This window comes from Pseudonaja textilis, chromosome 2 (genome assembly GCF_049901715.1).
Source record: "Pseudonaja textilis isolate UNSWEBS1 chromosome 2, rPseTex1.2, whole genome shotgun sequence".
In the NCBI taxonomy this organism is placed as follows: Eukaryota; Metazoa; Chordata; class Lepidosauria; order Squamata; family Elapidae; genus Pseudonaja; species Pseudonaja textilis.
This window is the reverse complement of record NC_141991.1, coordinates 198540775-198556852: the sequence shown is the minus strand read 5'-3', so window position 1 is coordinate 198556852 and position 16078 is coordinate 198540775. Positions and strand designations below refer to the sequence as shown.

At 36.5% G+C, this 16078-nt stretch overlaps 1 protein-coding gene across 6 annotated transcripts in view; it reads right to left on the bottom strand.

The window, feature by feature from the left end:
• Positions 1–16078, bottom strand: part of AOPEP (aminopeptidase O (putative)) — a 200943-nt gene that overhangs the window by 70000 nt on the left and 114865 nt on the right. For 5 of the 6 annotated variants that reach the window (XR_015742201.1, XM_026703889.2, XM_087926808.1 and 2 more), the window contains exon 13: positions 15346–15432. Coding sequence is in view for 5 of the 6 variants with exons in the window: in XM_026703889.2 (XP_026559674.2) it covers positions 15346–15432 (87 nt within the window). In the remaining variant the exon portion in view is untranslated. Of the gene's footprint in view, positions 1–11694; positions 14353–15345; positions 15433–16078 lie in introns of those variants that run through there. The other variant, XM_087926810.1, reaches the window with a different exon arrangement.

Sequence of the window (16078 nt, the reverse complement as noted above, 5' to 3'; positions counted from 1 at the left end):
AAAATATCATTACTGAAAGCTAAATCTGCAGCTTGAAATGCTTCTTCTTACACAAAGGGGGTGGAATTGTGCATTAAATAAAATTTTCTGGCCAAATCTCAGACAAAACAAATATCACATTCCAGAAACTGACAGAGTTTATCCAAGTTCAAAGACACAAGCAAAATCTTTAGAGAAATCCATTATTTACACATTTTTTCTCTTAGAACCACACAGACACAATCCATTAGATATGCTATTTAAAATCTACTCAAGTAAACTAGTTAATATTAAGGAGGCATCTTAACAAATACTTACACACAATCACAGGCAGGTTCAGTAAGCCAAAATATACATTTCTATCAATTGCAAAATATGCTTAGTTTTCCACAACATTATTGAGGATGAGACGTAGGAGACACAGTCACGGTAGAGTTTTGCCCATTAAAACCATCCCCAAACACCAAAGCCTAGCAAAATGTTGAAATCCTAAATACTTGGGGAAACCAAAAGGAGTGTTAGGCAGCTAAATCTAGCCATTGGTGGAGGGTCTTCAGCCCTGCATTAAGAGCGGTATGTTTTTTCTTGATCTGTTGTATTAGTTTCAATGGCTGGGGAATCAAAATCTATCAACCATGATTCAAAAATGCCAGGTTCTCGATTCATATGTCATGCTAAGCTAAACCAAAGACCCAACATATTTTTATCAGTTATAAAAACCCCATTGTCTTGCTTTAAGATTTTATTTATTGATTTGCCTTTTTGTCTGAAAAGAATACTAAGTGACTTACAATTTAAAGGAAATACAAAGAAATATGAAGCATACATTAAATCAGGGGTATCACTCAAGGCCCATGGGCAGAATCTGGCCCGGGGGTGCTTAGATCTGGCCCACGAGGTTGCCCTGGAAACAGGATCAGCTCGCAGTGCCTGAGCTCCATTTTTGCTGGCAGAGAGTTTCAGAAGGCCGTCGCAGCCAAAAACAGAGAAAACAGAAAATGGAGCCCATTTTCACTGGCAAAGCGCTTGGGCCACTGTAGGCGCCCCCAATACAAATGACACTGAGCTGCCCACGTCCACCTTGGCCATGCCAACCCTGTCCCACCAAGGCAAACACAACACTGATGCAACTCTCAATGAAATGGGTTTGACACCCCTGCATTAAATTAATGAAAACACAAGTAATCAAATTAGAGTCCTAGCAAAAGCAGAATCAATGGGAACTCTGAACACAGGTCAGAGGATATAACCTGAAAACTTTGATCACAAATCTCATCTATTTCTTACTTTATTCAGTGCTAGAACAGCCCACCTATCTCCAAGCAAGCATACACCCAGTCCTTCCAGCAGAAAGTTTGTGTTTTTTTAAATTACTTTAATTATTTGTATAAATAACGCAAGGTAGGAACATTCCTAATACTCTTTCTGCGTTTATTTTCCTCACAACCATCACACTGTGCGATGAGTTGGGCTGAGAGACAGTATCTGGTTCAAAGTCACCCAGTGTGATGACCCAGGGCGTTGCACAAAGGCAACACAATCAAATTAGCAAGAAGTATCTCTTTAGTACCTCCAATTTTGCCCCCAATGTCCAGGATACCTTCTGCTGGAGAAAAAACTCTCCCAAGAACAGTCTTTATGTAGAGGAAATTCAGTCCAAAAACAAAGTACATACAAACTGTAAATAAAAATCCACACAAACCACGTTGCAGTAATTAACTTGACAGGGCAGGAGAAGGAATTGAAGACTTGAAAGCCCAGCAAAACACACACAGTTGGGAAGATATCAGGAACCCAGAGAACCTTCGACGATACCAGATAATTCACGATCTGCTCTCACCAACTTTGCTGTGTGCAGCTTCCCTTTTTAAACACTGTGTTCCCAGCTGCAGCTAACGAAGGGAATCAGGGCTACCTCCCTCATAAGCCACGCAACTCACGTTGCTCCCTTCTCTGTTCCTCCCTGTGTGCCCTAGGATGAAAAAGGCCTGGGTCTTCCTCCGAATTCCCTCTCCCTTGCTCTACTTCTCCGCTGCTCTGCCCAGCTGGCCTTTGCCCTTCCCCAGTTTCTTCCACAGCCAATGGAGCCAAACTCCCACTCCCTGTCAGCTGCCTCCCACTCCGAATCAGATTCCGACAGGGGCATGACACCCAGCTGGCTTCCATGGCTAACGTGAAACTAGAACTCACAATCTCATGGTTCTTAGCCTAATGCCTTAACCGCTAGACCAAACCGGCTCTCAACTTTCTTAAAATACCAACTGGAAGTTTAGATGCTATTGAAATTTGAACTTGCATAGCTGGATTAAAACCCAGAATGCTATTGTATTTTGTCTGTTTTGACTAATATTTAACTTCATTGTGGACATTAAATATATCAAAATATAACAAACAGATAAAGTGTAATTGTATTGTAATTGCATTAAAAAGGGCAAGTCATTTAAAAACCATTGTAATCAAATTTATAATGAGGGAGGGAGGGAGGGAGGGAGGGAGGGAGGAAGGAAGGAAGGAAGGAAGGAAGGAAGGAAGCATGGATCATGCTTGTCAATGAAATTCAATTGGTTTAAAAATTCATTGTTCATGAGACAAAAGTGTGAGTTCTGATTGAGAACTATTGATTTACAAACTGCGGTGTTAAAACTGCAATCTCACCTATGTTTACCTGGAAAAAAAGTTTCATTATGGGTGTTTACAATTACAATCTTAATTTATTTTAATTTCCAAGAAATAAAGGCAAGAACTGATAACAACAATGTACATTATTTTGGAGTAAAGTTAAATGGCTTAATTTATCTGAAACAAGCAGCACTACTACAATGAAATTAGGATTCTCTTTCCTGCGTCTGCAATTCTCTTCTTTCCGAATGTCTAATTCAGGCACAATTTGTTCTTCTATTTACAATACCTCAATAGAACTCTGCCAATTTCTCCTCTGCATGCCAAACCATGTAATAGACATGTCAGTGCCAGTGCTTTTCAGTAGTTCCTTTAGTCACATTATAGCTTTTGTGTACAATATTGTTATACACATTTCTTTTTTCAGCATTGGCTGTCTCATCTTCAGTCATTTGTTGCACCCTGTTAGAATGTCAAAGCAGACAAAAAGGATTGATACTTCAGATCAGTAGTTGGCAATTTGACTTTTCCTTCAATCCAGTCCAGCTTAGCCCAGAAATTTTAAGCAAGTCATGAAACAATTGATTCTTCAACTAAGTCTAAGTATAATCTGACATTCTTGCACTTTTGCAGCCTGTAGCCACTATCTATTCTTGTACATTCACGTTGTCCGTGGTTTAGGAAGCTTTTTGGAATCTAACTTCAGTGCCCAACTCACTTCAGTGCCTAATTTGTTTTCATATTCACAGGTATAGACAAAATAAGTTTAAGGGTTATTCTAAGATAGGCAAAAAATGCAAACATTATTTCAAGGGTAAGCTTTGTTCCTGCATTGGGAGCTCCAGCACTAGACTCTGCATTCCACAAGATACAACTAAAAAAAAATGTGAGAAAATAGCAAGTCAGTATTAAATGAAGATTCTGAATTAATCAATCAGAGTAGAGCTGGGAGGGATCTTGGACATCTTCTAGGCCCGGGGTTCCCAACCTGGGGTGCTTGCACCCCCTGGGGGTGCGAGACGATATTCCAGGGGGTGCGAGAAAAGTCCAGGTAAATAATAGGATATTGGCTATAGGTTGGCATTTTTATTTTCAGGGGGTGCGAGGTTCGAGTGAAATTTCTTTAGGGGTGTGGGGCAAAAAAAAGGTTGGGAACCACTGTTCTAGGCCAATCCCGTGCTCAAGAAGGAGACCCTGTACCATTTCAGACAAGTGGCTGTCCAGTCTCTTCCTAAAAGTTTCTAGTGATGAAGCACCCACAATGTCTGATGGCAAGTGGTTCCACTGGTTAATTGTCTTCACTGTTAGGAAGTTTTTCCTTAATTTCAGGTTGCTTCTCTCCTTGATTAGTTTCCATCCATTGTTTCTGGTCCTGCTGCTGGTCCTTTGAAACTAAATTGACCCCTCCTCTTTGTGGCAACCTCTCAAATACTGATATCATGCTCTCATGTTCCCCCAGTCTTTCTTTTCTCTAGACTAGCCAAATCTTGCAACTGTTCATATAATTCAAAGGAACTACATTGCTCGTTTTTTTTTCACTGATGTATTTGCATCTTTGAAACTATTTCTTTTTTATATGTGAAGGACACTGTATTTGCTGCTAAATAGACAAGAAAACTTACCACAGTGCTCATTTTGGGAAATATAACCTTTATTCAATCTTACTGTTCCAGGATGTATTCAGTGAATAAGGTGTCCTACAATCTTTTACAACAAATCTTAATTATCTGGGGAAAATATTGTTGCCTTAAAAAGAGACACCAAAAGAAACGAGAGGGACACAGTGCTCATTCTTTAAAGATGGAAGTGGACAAAAAACCAGCATTGATTTCAGTGAGAATTATTTACTAGTAACAAGCCAAATTTCCCCAGCACGATTTCCCCAAGAAGTGAATTGCACATGGCACTGAATGATGCGGGACATGCTCTGGTACCGCCAAGCTTCCTGGAGTCAGTCAGTCTGTCTCAGCTGCAATCATAATAGGCAGAGATTGTGAACACAGATGGTTCTGTGCACTGAAATGTCATGAATCTAGCAAAGCCTTAAGATTGCAAGCATTTCTGTTTAGCTGGAAACTAGAAAAATATATTCTTAAACATTTGTATTTGTTACATGAAAATAGAACTAACCTAGATGTTGGGGTTTTTATTATGAAATACTGGTGCAAACTTAATTTGATACTAACCTTAATCCAGTTATTTTAGTTTTGGTGTCATCCAAACTGAGGCTTTCTAATGTAGTTAACTCTAGTTACTTCAAAGGATTCTACCACCCCATGACAAATTCTTTTAAATGGCATTAAGATGCTACAGCTAACAACACAAAGACTTCTTACTTCAGAAATTCCCCAGCAGCATAAATCATGAGCAACTGAATTATTTAGAACACAATAAATCTATTTTGAACCTTAAAGACAAGCTAAGTGTTATGTTATTCACATGATAGCCACTCTGTCCATTTGACAGCCTAAGTGAAATGGATTCAAACCATTGCGATGTGAACAGATTCCATGTGATCAGTTCTTGGTCACATTAGACCATTAACTCCTCAAGAACAACATACAAGCTGACAGCAGACCACTCCTTTATTTAAAACAAACAAACAGGGAATTATCTATTCTCAGAAATGTACTTTCTCAAAAATTATACTTTGGATTACTTCATGTGTTCTTAATTGTTCCCTTTAAGTCGTTATCTTTTTTTTTCCTGCTACTCTCTTTTTTTGCTCTGGCATTGATGTATGAATGTGAAGTTGGTCGTGTTATTTTATCAATGCCCCCAAAATGTCCAGCACCTTTATAAATTAAATTAGATGCACTTCCAAGAAATTAGAGTTAGGATCAGTTTTGGCATAAAGAATTGAGAAGGATCAGGAAATCTCAGCAATTATAAATGAAGGCAGAGGAAAGGATAATGAAGCACAGAAATATATTTCACTTCTATGAAAAATAGTAATTTGTAACATTGCTACTCAGGCAACCTATCATTTATTTTGATGCTTATAACAAATACCATGTCTGGGTCCGGTGGAAGGGTATTATGGGCCAGGTATTTCTATTGAATGTACTCCAAGAAGCATATTCTTCCAATAAAGGATCCAAAAGAAGCAAAGAGGCAAAGGTGCATATCAAATTCATTGTGATGCTGTGGGGGAATTCTGGGAATTGAAGTCCACAGGTCTTAAAGTGACCAAGATTGGACACCCCTGGTGTAGCCGGTTTTATCAAGAGATACTGACAAGTAAACGAAAGAACCAGCATCTGGAAGAGACCTGTGTGAAATTAGTATTAGAATCTCTTACCTTTAGATAAAATTCCTCTGACATATTCCAGAAGGAAAAGAGTTTTTTTAAAAAATCTGCCCCAATTCTGAACTCCATCAACCCCCAAAAGAAGATTATGAGAACATTTGGCATCCAGTTCCTTGTTCCATCCGTCCCGCTCTGAACAAACAAAAGCTTCAAATAATTCTTGCCTCAAATCCATGTCTTAATTAAATATGAAAGTCAGAAATTCTGCTCCAACCCTGCTGGATTCCTATAGCATCTTTGCCAATGAGTTCCTAAAGAGAGAGTGTTGGGTGAAAAAAATCCACCACAGTCCACTTCCATTATTCTTCTTAAGCCAAAATTATAATTGTAAAATTCAACAAACTGGAAGAAGGCCACACTTGCTTCTCATTTCTATCCACGCTATCAGAGATAACATGTAAAGACATATTTAGCATTACACACACACATGCACACACACACACACTTTTGTTCTGTTGACTTTTCTTCTCCCTCAAATCTCCCAGAATTAACAAGGAGATCACACTGCCAAATTGCTTTTATCAAATACTTTTGAGTACCTTTATAGTCAAATGCTTTCATTTTCCTTGAGAATCCAAGACTTGAACAGGTATGCTGACATATACTACATGTATATGTAGTAATTTGTAAAGGAAACCTATTTTGCTTTTCTTCCCCAAATTCTATGTCTTCACATTTGATTCAATAATTGTAAGACAAATACAGATAGTCCTTGGAGCTCAAAATTTCTGTTGCTGAGTTAGATATCTGTTGCTCCATTTTACAACTTTTCTTGCAAAAGTTGTTAAGTGAGAAGCTGCAGTTGCTAAGTTAGCCACATGGTTGTTAAGTGAATCTGGCTTCCCTATTGACTTTGCTTGTTAGAAGGTCTCAAAAGGGATCCCAGGACACCGCAACCATCATAAATATGAGTCGGTTGCCAAGCATCTGAATGTTGATCATGTGGCCATGGAGATGCTGCCACGCTTATAAGTGTGAAAAATGGTCATCAGTCCCTTTTTTCAGTGCCGTCGTATTTATGAACAGTCACTAAATGAACTGTTGTAAGTCAAGAATTACCTGTAATCACACACCATTCACTGATTCATTTCGACTCTCTATTATAGGGATTCCCAAACTTGGCAACTTTAAGACTTGTGGACTTCAACTCCCAGAATTCCTCAGCTAGCTGGTTTAAAGTTGCCAAGTTTGGAGACCTCTGCTCTAGTCTTTTCTCCAGACATAGAAATCTGTTTTCTATTTGATACTCAAATGATATGCTCACATCTAGAGCTCTATATTTAATAAATCAGGCAAAAGATCTCGTACATCCTTCTACTTAGAGACCATGAAGAATAGCTGTCCAATCTGCAAATATTAATCAACTGGGCTTAGCAATCTATACCAAAATGTTCAGTCCTGAATGATTCGATTTATGAGTCAATATGCAAAGTAGATCCTTTGACAGATTTTGTGTTTCAGAATGATAGCATATCACATTAATGTTCAAAAACAGTCTTTTGTCCCAACCATGTTTTTAAAATCTGTGTTCATCAGAAGATGAATCTACACATATGAAAAAAAAATAATAATCAACATTTCTAGTCACTCTAGAGGAATTCTGAGAGTTGAAGTCCACAAGTCTTAAGGTTGCCAAGTTTGGGGATCCCTGGACTAGAGAGCCAAAATGAATCAGTGAATGGTGTGTGATTTTACAGGTAGTCCTTGACTTACCACAGTTCATTTAATGACTCTTCATAATTACGACGACACTGAAAAAAGTGACTGATCACCATTTTTCACACTTACGAGCATTGCAACAACTCCATGGTCACATGATCAACTTTCAGATGCTTGGCAAGTGACTCATACATTTATAAAGTGTCCTAACTTTAGAGGCTTTTAGAGCAAAAGGTACATTTAGAATCAGCGAGAGGCGCTGTGGCTATTTTTATAAATGGCTGCAATGATGCAGAAGGCCAGTCCTAAAGAACTAATTCACCAGAAGGAACATGGGTAAGGCAAAGGGACTTTGTTGCAGGCAAGGCTGACATCTGGCCTCGAAGCCTGCTCATTGGAACCCACCATTATTATTGATTGATTGATTGATTGATTGATTGCTTTAGCCCTTATTCCAGAGACTAGGAAGGTTCAAAGTTATCCAACCTGCTTAGAAACAACAGGTAAGAAAAAGGTTCAAGCTCAGCTCCAAATGTCATTACCTAAACTTCCCCTTCAAACTGAATTCTTGGACACGCTAAGGCAACAATATATAAAAAAGGGTTTCACTATTGCTTCCTTTAGATTTTTTTTTAAAAAAAAACACTTTCTACTCTACCCTACTGCCCCCAAGATTACTATGGAAGCTTCCATCCCAGCATTGCTAGCTTTATTGATACCAGCTAGCCTCAGCCAGGGTCCCCGTAACCATTCCTATAGAGCTAACAATTCTAGCTGCCTCATGCAGCAGATGTGAGTCTCCATTAAATATTAAATTATTGAATGAATTATTTCTGTTTGCTGCAGAGGGGTTGCATCTGTGCATTTCTACCTCAAGAGCATTTTATCTGCAGCTCCATAAACTAAGAACAAGACTTTTAACTCCTTTAGCATAAACCCAGTAGACTTAAATCTACAATGGAGTTGTGACTCCAAACTTGCTCTTTGCTGTAATTTCAAGGCAGCATTTACTCCACAATAATGTCCTTAGTGAAGACAGAGGATCCCCATTCAAAAAATCTTAAGCATAATCTGTTACCTCAGATTAAGATGGTATTCATGTGTGGGCACAAATCCAGGAAAGGAGTAATCGGATATTAAAAAAAATAAGGAAGGAACCATTTCCTTCTTTTTTTGATTCTAGAACGGAGGACTTGCAATAAAGCAGCCTATTACCTTAAATAACATTTTATATATACTTCTGCCACCAGCCATAAGAAGATCCAACTACATTTTTTTTTCCAGTGTATTGTTCCAGGAGGAAATAAAAATGGATACACACATATACATGCAATATAACAATGATTCCTATAACAATGCAGCAGGAAAGAGAAAATGCATGAAAAATCTGTCTACATTGCATTTAGGTCACCAGATTTGTAAACCCTTTCATTTTAATGCAGCACTTCAAACAGATTCCTATCCAGGATGTTTGGAGGCGATAACATGTTGGAAAATAAAGGCTTGGGATTCCAGAAAAGTGTTTACTGCTTCCCTTTTCCTTCTGCCTCAGAAAACTGGCAGAAGGTCATTAAGAAAACTTGTAATATTTTAAAACATTATGTGTTTTATTTAAAATTAAAAGATCTTATACACCAACTAACCAAGCTTCACAAGTCACAGAAGTAGAGACACAGCAAGCCTCTCACTGAGATTATAACCAGAAATTGTCCCAATGTATGAAATTGGCATAAGCAAATAGGTAGAGATAATGTTCAATAAAATCTGAAACAGGAGGAGGAGGAGGAGGAGGAGGAGGAGGAGGAGGAGGAGAAACTAACTTCAGACTGAATGTCATAGAAATCTGAGATAAGCACCTTCCCAAATTGGTAACAATCATCATATATACAACACAGCATTCATATTGGGAAATAAGGACAACAGAAGCAACATAGTGATCTAAAAACGACAGGGAACAAAATGTATTTCCAGAATCTAATTGCCAAGCCAAGTTATATTTTCAAACTATTTCCTTCTTCCAGAACTTGTCCGCATTGGCTGCTCAGTTTTTCTTTAATTCATACATTTTACCTATCTTATGAGATCAGCTGATAGCGATAGCATCACTATCATTCTTTAGGTCTACTGGTGTAGACTTCTTCTGGCCCAGACTCAAACTTTTAAATGTCTGAAGACTACATTTAGTACATGTGTCTGAAGTCACATGAACTCTAAACTTATAACTCAGTTCTGAATTATGCCTTTTGGAATATCACTTGGAACCTACAAAAGATTTTTAAAAGGGTGTATGTATTTATTTAAAACTTAGGAAGTCTGATTAGAACAAACTTCCTTTACATTGCTTTTCAGAAGGCCAGCCCTAATGCCAATTGATTAGGAAAAGAGGAGCAAGCTATTCACTTAATACTAAAGCAGCAATAAACACACATACATATACACTGCAAATTACCACAGCAGTTCTATTGGAAAGGAATTGCAGCCACCAGGATGTTTCCCAAGCTTAATCCCTAAAGCTTAATAGAAGATATTATTTGTAGCTCAGGGTCAAACTGTGGGGTCCTTGGTGCCACTGGTGATGTTACCAAGTTCGGTAATGAACATCTGCAAAAGAGCAACCAAGGTAGCATAGCTAAGCTACATAGGAATAGGCAGTCAGACTGACAACTTTGTAAATACTTTTAACAGTAGTTCCTTGACAATTAGTATTGACTTCCAACTATCTACAGTGATGTATATTTATACTTTCCCTATTGCAAGCAAACCAGTTCCATCCTCTGCAGCTCCTAGGAGCAGCTGAAAGCTTCCTCTGAGACAATATGCGTGTCTTTCCTCTTTTAGACACCTTGCTTTTTTTCCTCTCTACACCTCTTTGAAACTCTGTGCCCAGCTTCAATAGGCATCTCCACAGTTCCATTAAAGAAGGAAAGAAAACAAAATGTACTTCTCTAGACTTAAAGGCAGCATACCAAGAATAGATGCATTGGAACAGCTATTTGCATGAATGAAAGCAGAAATTTTATTTATTTATTCAATTTCTGTATACGCCCAACTCAACCAAGGGACTCTGGGTGGCTCCTACTTTGACATGGTTTCGTGTTAACTGTAATTCATTAAAATGCTTTGAAGGAGAGAAACAAGCAAGTAAAAAACTCTGCTGCAGCAGTGTGGCTAATTTTCCCTTCAAATAAAAGACCCGACACTTCTGTTGTCTGTCTTTCTTCAGTAAAACTTGTGTTTCACATTGAGGTGGTCTTAATCTTTCACTGAACAGCAGGGAAATGGCTGCTGGCAATGAACCACGTTAATTAAGTGATGTAATTCTACGTATACTTCAAGTGACTCCCAACACATGGCCATGCTAGTTGTGTGCTCTTTATTTTAAAGGGGTCATATCAGAATGGAGAAGAAACAGAGAAAAAGGTGTCCTAGATTATGTTTCAGCAATATTCCCAAAGGTCTTTAGACTCCCCCAAAATTATTTTACTGATGACACCTTTCTGTGCAACGTATAAATGAGGAGGCCTTCTTTAAAAAAAAAAAATGACACAATTTGAGTAGTTGTTCAGCAGAGCTATTTTGAAAAGATAAAAGATAACAGCAAATTCAAATCAAGGAAAAAGGTAGGTTTCATTTCCAAATATTATGGTCAACCTTTTTTACATTTGCATCCCTGAATAGAATAATTTTCAAATTATTGACGTGCAATTAAGTTCAACAAAAGCAACGTGTCTAAAGACAACCTTTCATCAATTAAACTATAATATGAAACAATAACCATGTTTTAAATTTTTGGCTTCAAAAATATGAAGATGTGAACACTTTCTCTTCTTTGAATATATCAGTGTTATACAAAATCAAATAATATCTGGGAGTTACCATATAACCCTAAAATACAACAAATACAAAGCAAATATTGGCCTCCCTAAAAAAGGCCGCAAAATAACAAAAACCAAAGAAAAGAGTTACAATGCTCAAAGAAATAACATGTTGAAAATATATACAATTCAAAAATATATACAAGCAATTCCCCTTAAGATATAAAGTGGCCATTTAAAGATCACGAAAAAGAGAAACAAATAAGCAAAAATTAAAAGAGCTCATATTTGCACTTTTATTTTATTTTATTTGATTTCTATAGATGTTCATCTCAATTTCTGGAAGGTGTATATCATAAAACATAAAAAATATTAAAACAATGCAAATACACATGCACAACACGAAGCTAAACTGTTATGACGGATGTTAATACAACCAGGAAATGTATATACTAATTTACAGATGCAAATGTGAAAATAATAATTATACTCTCAATGGAAATGCAACAACCAAAAGCCTGTCTTAATTCATCTTAGGAAGAAGTTTTCATCTTTCCCCTGCTATGAAAAAGCATTAAAAAAAAGTTTAGAATTGAGTATTTCTTTAAATTGTGAAATGCATTTTGAAAATACAAAGTCTAACAGAATAAGATTAAATGATGTAGACGTACTTACATATATTCCAGCTATCTGCTATAGTGTTCTCTTATTAAAACTAAGCAATTATTTTCTTACAGTTTTTAATAATATGCTTCTAAATTGAATGCCAATATGTTTAATCAATTATTACCTACTACTGCTTTCAAAAAATACAGTAATCACTGTACCTATTTGATAGCCAAATATTTAAATTACAATTCTTTTGTCTTGGTCCTAAATTAATATGACATTTGAGTACACAGCTTTCCAAATTGGATGCCCAGCAGATGTTTGCAATTAAATTTCCAACTGCTATATCCCCAATATATCAATTTAGTGCTTTGCAGTTACAGGCTATCCTTTAATAATCTCCAAATTTATTTTAGGAACTCATTAGCATTATGGCTGATCTCATCATGAAGCAAAAAATAATATACGGTAAATATGTTAAGAAGTTCTTAACCTTGTCTAACTTCTCTTCCTATTTATGATAACACGTTTTATAATTTATCATAAAACATGTAGATTTAAATTAGATTTATTATCTTTTTCTTCAAAGATTTCAGGTTTTGCTCCTCGGTCTGAATTTTCAACAATTTTGCTCACTATTTTAGAAGGTAATAGAAAACCAAAGCCCAAGCTAATAAGCTAATTAATAAGTTATTAAAAGATCCAAACACTAGGCTGTGTACTCAACCAATCTTTACAAGAAGAATCAATAGGAATTAAAAAAGAAAAAAAATATGGAAGTGATAGAACTCAAGAAAGGGAGGGAGAAAAAAGTAAGCAGTCAAGTATTAAGAGCTTGAAAAATAATTGGAAAAGAAAAGTCAAAGCACAGAAAGAGATAAAGTGAAAAAAGTACTATCGTATACTTGGCATTAGGAAGTACAGTACGTCCAAAACCATATGATTGAGCACAGCAAGCAATATGACAACAAACCGAAGAGATAAAGGAGTAAACTGAAAAATAACAAAGAGGCAGGTTAAGATGGAAATGACCATTTAAATACCTGTACAAGCAAAGCCCCTTAGCTTCATCAGATTAGAATTGCACTAACTGGTATTTACAGAAGATAGCCCGTACTTTTCCAGGACTTATCCTAATTATTTGATCTTATCTGTCTACAACTGCTAATATGGGATAGCTATAAAATTATCTACCGAAGCATACTCTCATACTTCCCTCACAATTCTTGGGAAAGTTTTCCTAAGCTTTTGCTCCATGGAAATGATTTCTCAAAATATAGGTAACACTTCATGTTGAAGATCTTCCTTTTAAAAATCACAAGATTCAACACTAAAGCTATAAAGCATAAGACAGAAACAGAGATAAATTATGTTCATTAATTTTAATGGTGTTGTGATGGCATAACTTTTGAATGTCCTCACTGTGTTTTTTAATCTTCGTTATTAGCCTACTAATAAAGACCAATGTTTCTCTTTTTCTATAATTGTTTTATGATAATTTTCTGAAATTTTTATGAATACCTATCAATCAGAACAGAACCTTTTCTGGGAATTCCTATGCCAGAATATTAAGTTGTCTCTTATTTCCTAGTATTTTGTTATTATCTAAAGATTTTTTTAAATCAATGTTTTGTTTTGTTTTGATTTAATCCAGGCTTTTAAAATTTCATCTTAATGTCCTATTATAACAATATTCTTGCATTGTTCTTTAATATCCTCCTATTATTATTATTTATTATTTATAAATTTTAAACAAAGGCTATTATGGTCATCCCATTTTCAGGTCACAACCAGAATGCAAATAAATAAAATTCGCACTGCTGGCCATCAACATTGAAAAAGTTTCAGGGATCACTGTTTACTGCATCATTGTACAAAACAGATTGTTCCAGATTTTAAATCTTACCTATTTAAAACACTCAATTTCTAATTGTCTTCAATAAATCACATGAGATATTACTCTGATAGCCTTCTTTTTTTCAGATTTCAGCACTGCGAGATCCGTAATTCTTATAAACATATTCATGTTACAATAACAGATGGTTATTTCTATACAAGACGAAACAAGACTGTTCATCTACTTGATGGAACTATTTGTTATTTTACATTTGATTTTGTTTAAACACTAATTTTTGAGCAAGACTTTTAAGCTAATCTGAACAAAAAGTGAAGTAGCATCTTAAATACAAATTGATTTATTATGCACACCCAGTAAAAATTTCAGCTCAATAAATTATGTTATGACATCCTGTGTTACAACAGTAGCTCAACTGATGGAGATTCAGAATATGATTTCATAAGTTTATTCTTCAACTGTCCATCTCTCCCAATGACACATTCAGCTGTACTATCCAGAGATATCTGTCAAACAGAGCAATGTCCATACTAAGGCAACATAACCCTGGAGTTGGCACTCATATTAACAGCAAGAACTTGGCTACAGAAACAGCGATGATTCATCAGACTTTCTAGCTGCACTGTCAAGCTACAAAATAACATATTGCCTTTAAATCTTACTGAAGAAAGATATATAGCTTTTCAGTAGTTCAACTTAATAAAGAAGAAATTCTAGTGTTAACAATTCCACAAACAGCTCAACATAGTTATTTAGCTTTGAACAACAGCACAATTCACAACACAAGGCAGAGATGTCAAATTACTTGGAAGGAAGTTTCACGGAAATCACTAAAATTTAACTTTGTTGAAAAGAGTTCAAGGGTAGAACTTTATTTAAATGGATTTTACGCTCACCATCATTAACAAGGAGTATAAGCCACACTTGCTGAATAGGAGGTCTAAATAAACATGCAGAAAATCACCAGTAAATCATCTTGCTGAAACTTTTCCATTTACTTAGCTCTACATTGGGATTCCTGTATTTCATAGCAAGACAGGCATAAAAGACGACATATGTCCAGCAATATTATTCTTAAGAACAGGAAATGTTATTTAAGCAAACAAAAAAATTACAAGAATCTGCCAGGATGACACATATGTGCATTCAAGCAGTCCATCAAACATTATTTAAACCTAATATCTATTTTTATTTTATTTTTTTAAGAATGAAACCTTTGGAGCCTTACACATAATTAATGCTGATTAATCCTAGCTGGGAAATTTCTCCTTTCTAAGGAGTTTCTCCTTCACTATAAATAGAGCATCTAACCTATATTTTGCAGCCCTGTTCACAAATGATCCTTCGTCCAATAATGCTTCCAGGAATGAGTTACTACATGAGTTACTCGATGGCACGTAATCAGTACATTAATTTTTTTTTTAAAAAAAGGATAATGCACACTAAAAATACAAATGACATAACACATTATGACCAATTAGATCATTAGGAGCCGGTACCTTTTGGAAAGTGATTTCTTCTGGTCGTCGCCTTTTCCACCGAGTGCCTTTTCTGAACCTCTGATTGACTTGAATCCATTTTACGACCTAGATGTCAAAACCATACAGCTTTTTAAAGACGATGCAACTTGAGTGCAACTACTCAGCATGAGTAAGAAACTATAAACAGACTCAAGATACAATTTTCCATTGCTTCACTGGAAGAGAGGGAGAAAAACTGGAGAGAGAAAAAACAGGATAGAGAGATGGGAAAGAGAAATACTCTTTCAGTCCTCAGTATGTTCTCATTTAATCCTGGTCAGAAAAGCGTTTTCTCTCTCTTCTCTCCACCACCCTCACCAAACGTCTGCCTGCTGTTATAATCTAGAGTACATCTCTGTATGATAAAGAAACTTCAGATGTACCAAAACATTTGTGGAATTGTTACCTTACTGCACCCAGGCGAAAAGTGACGATGGTGGAGGGGGAAAAGGTGAGACTTTTTCAAACAGTAACATCTTCAAGGAGAGGAGCATTTTAAGAAGAATAAATCTCAGCGGCTTCGTCCTCGCCCTTCTAAATCAAGTGGGATGAAGGGGGTCGTGGTCAAAGTAATACGAAGGGGCAGCTTCTCCATGTCATTTCTCGCGGATATAGCATCATCTCAGGATCGGAGGGCGGAGGAGAGGGGGCGGACAGAGGTGCAAGCCCGAATTGGGATCATCATCATCATCATCCTCCACGATCTAAAACT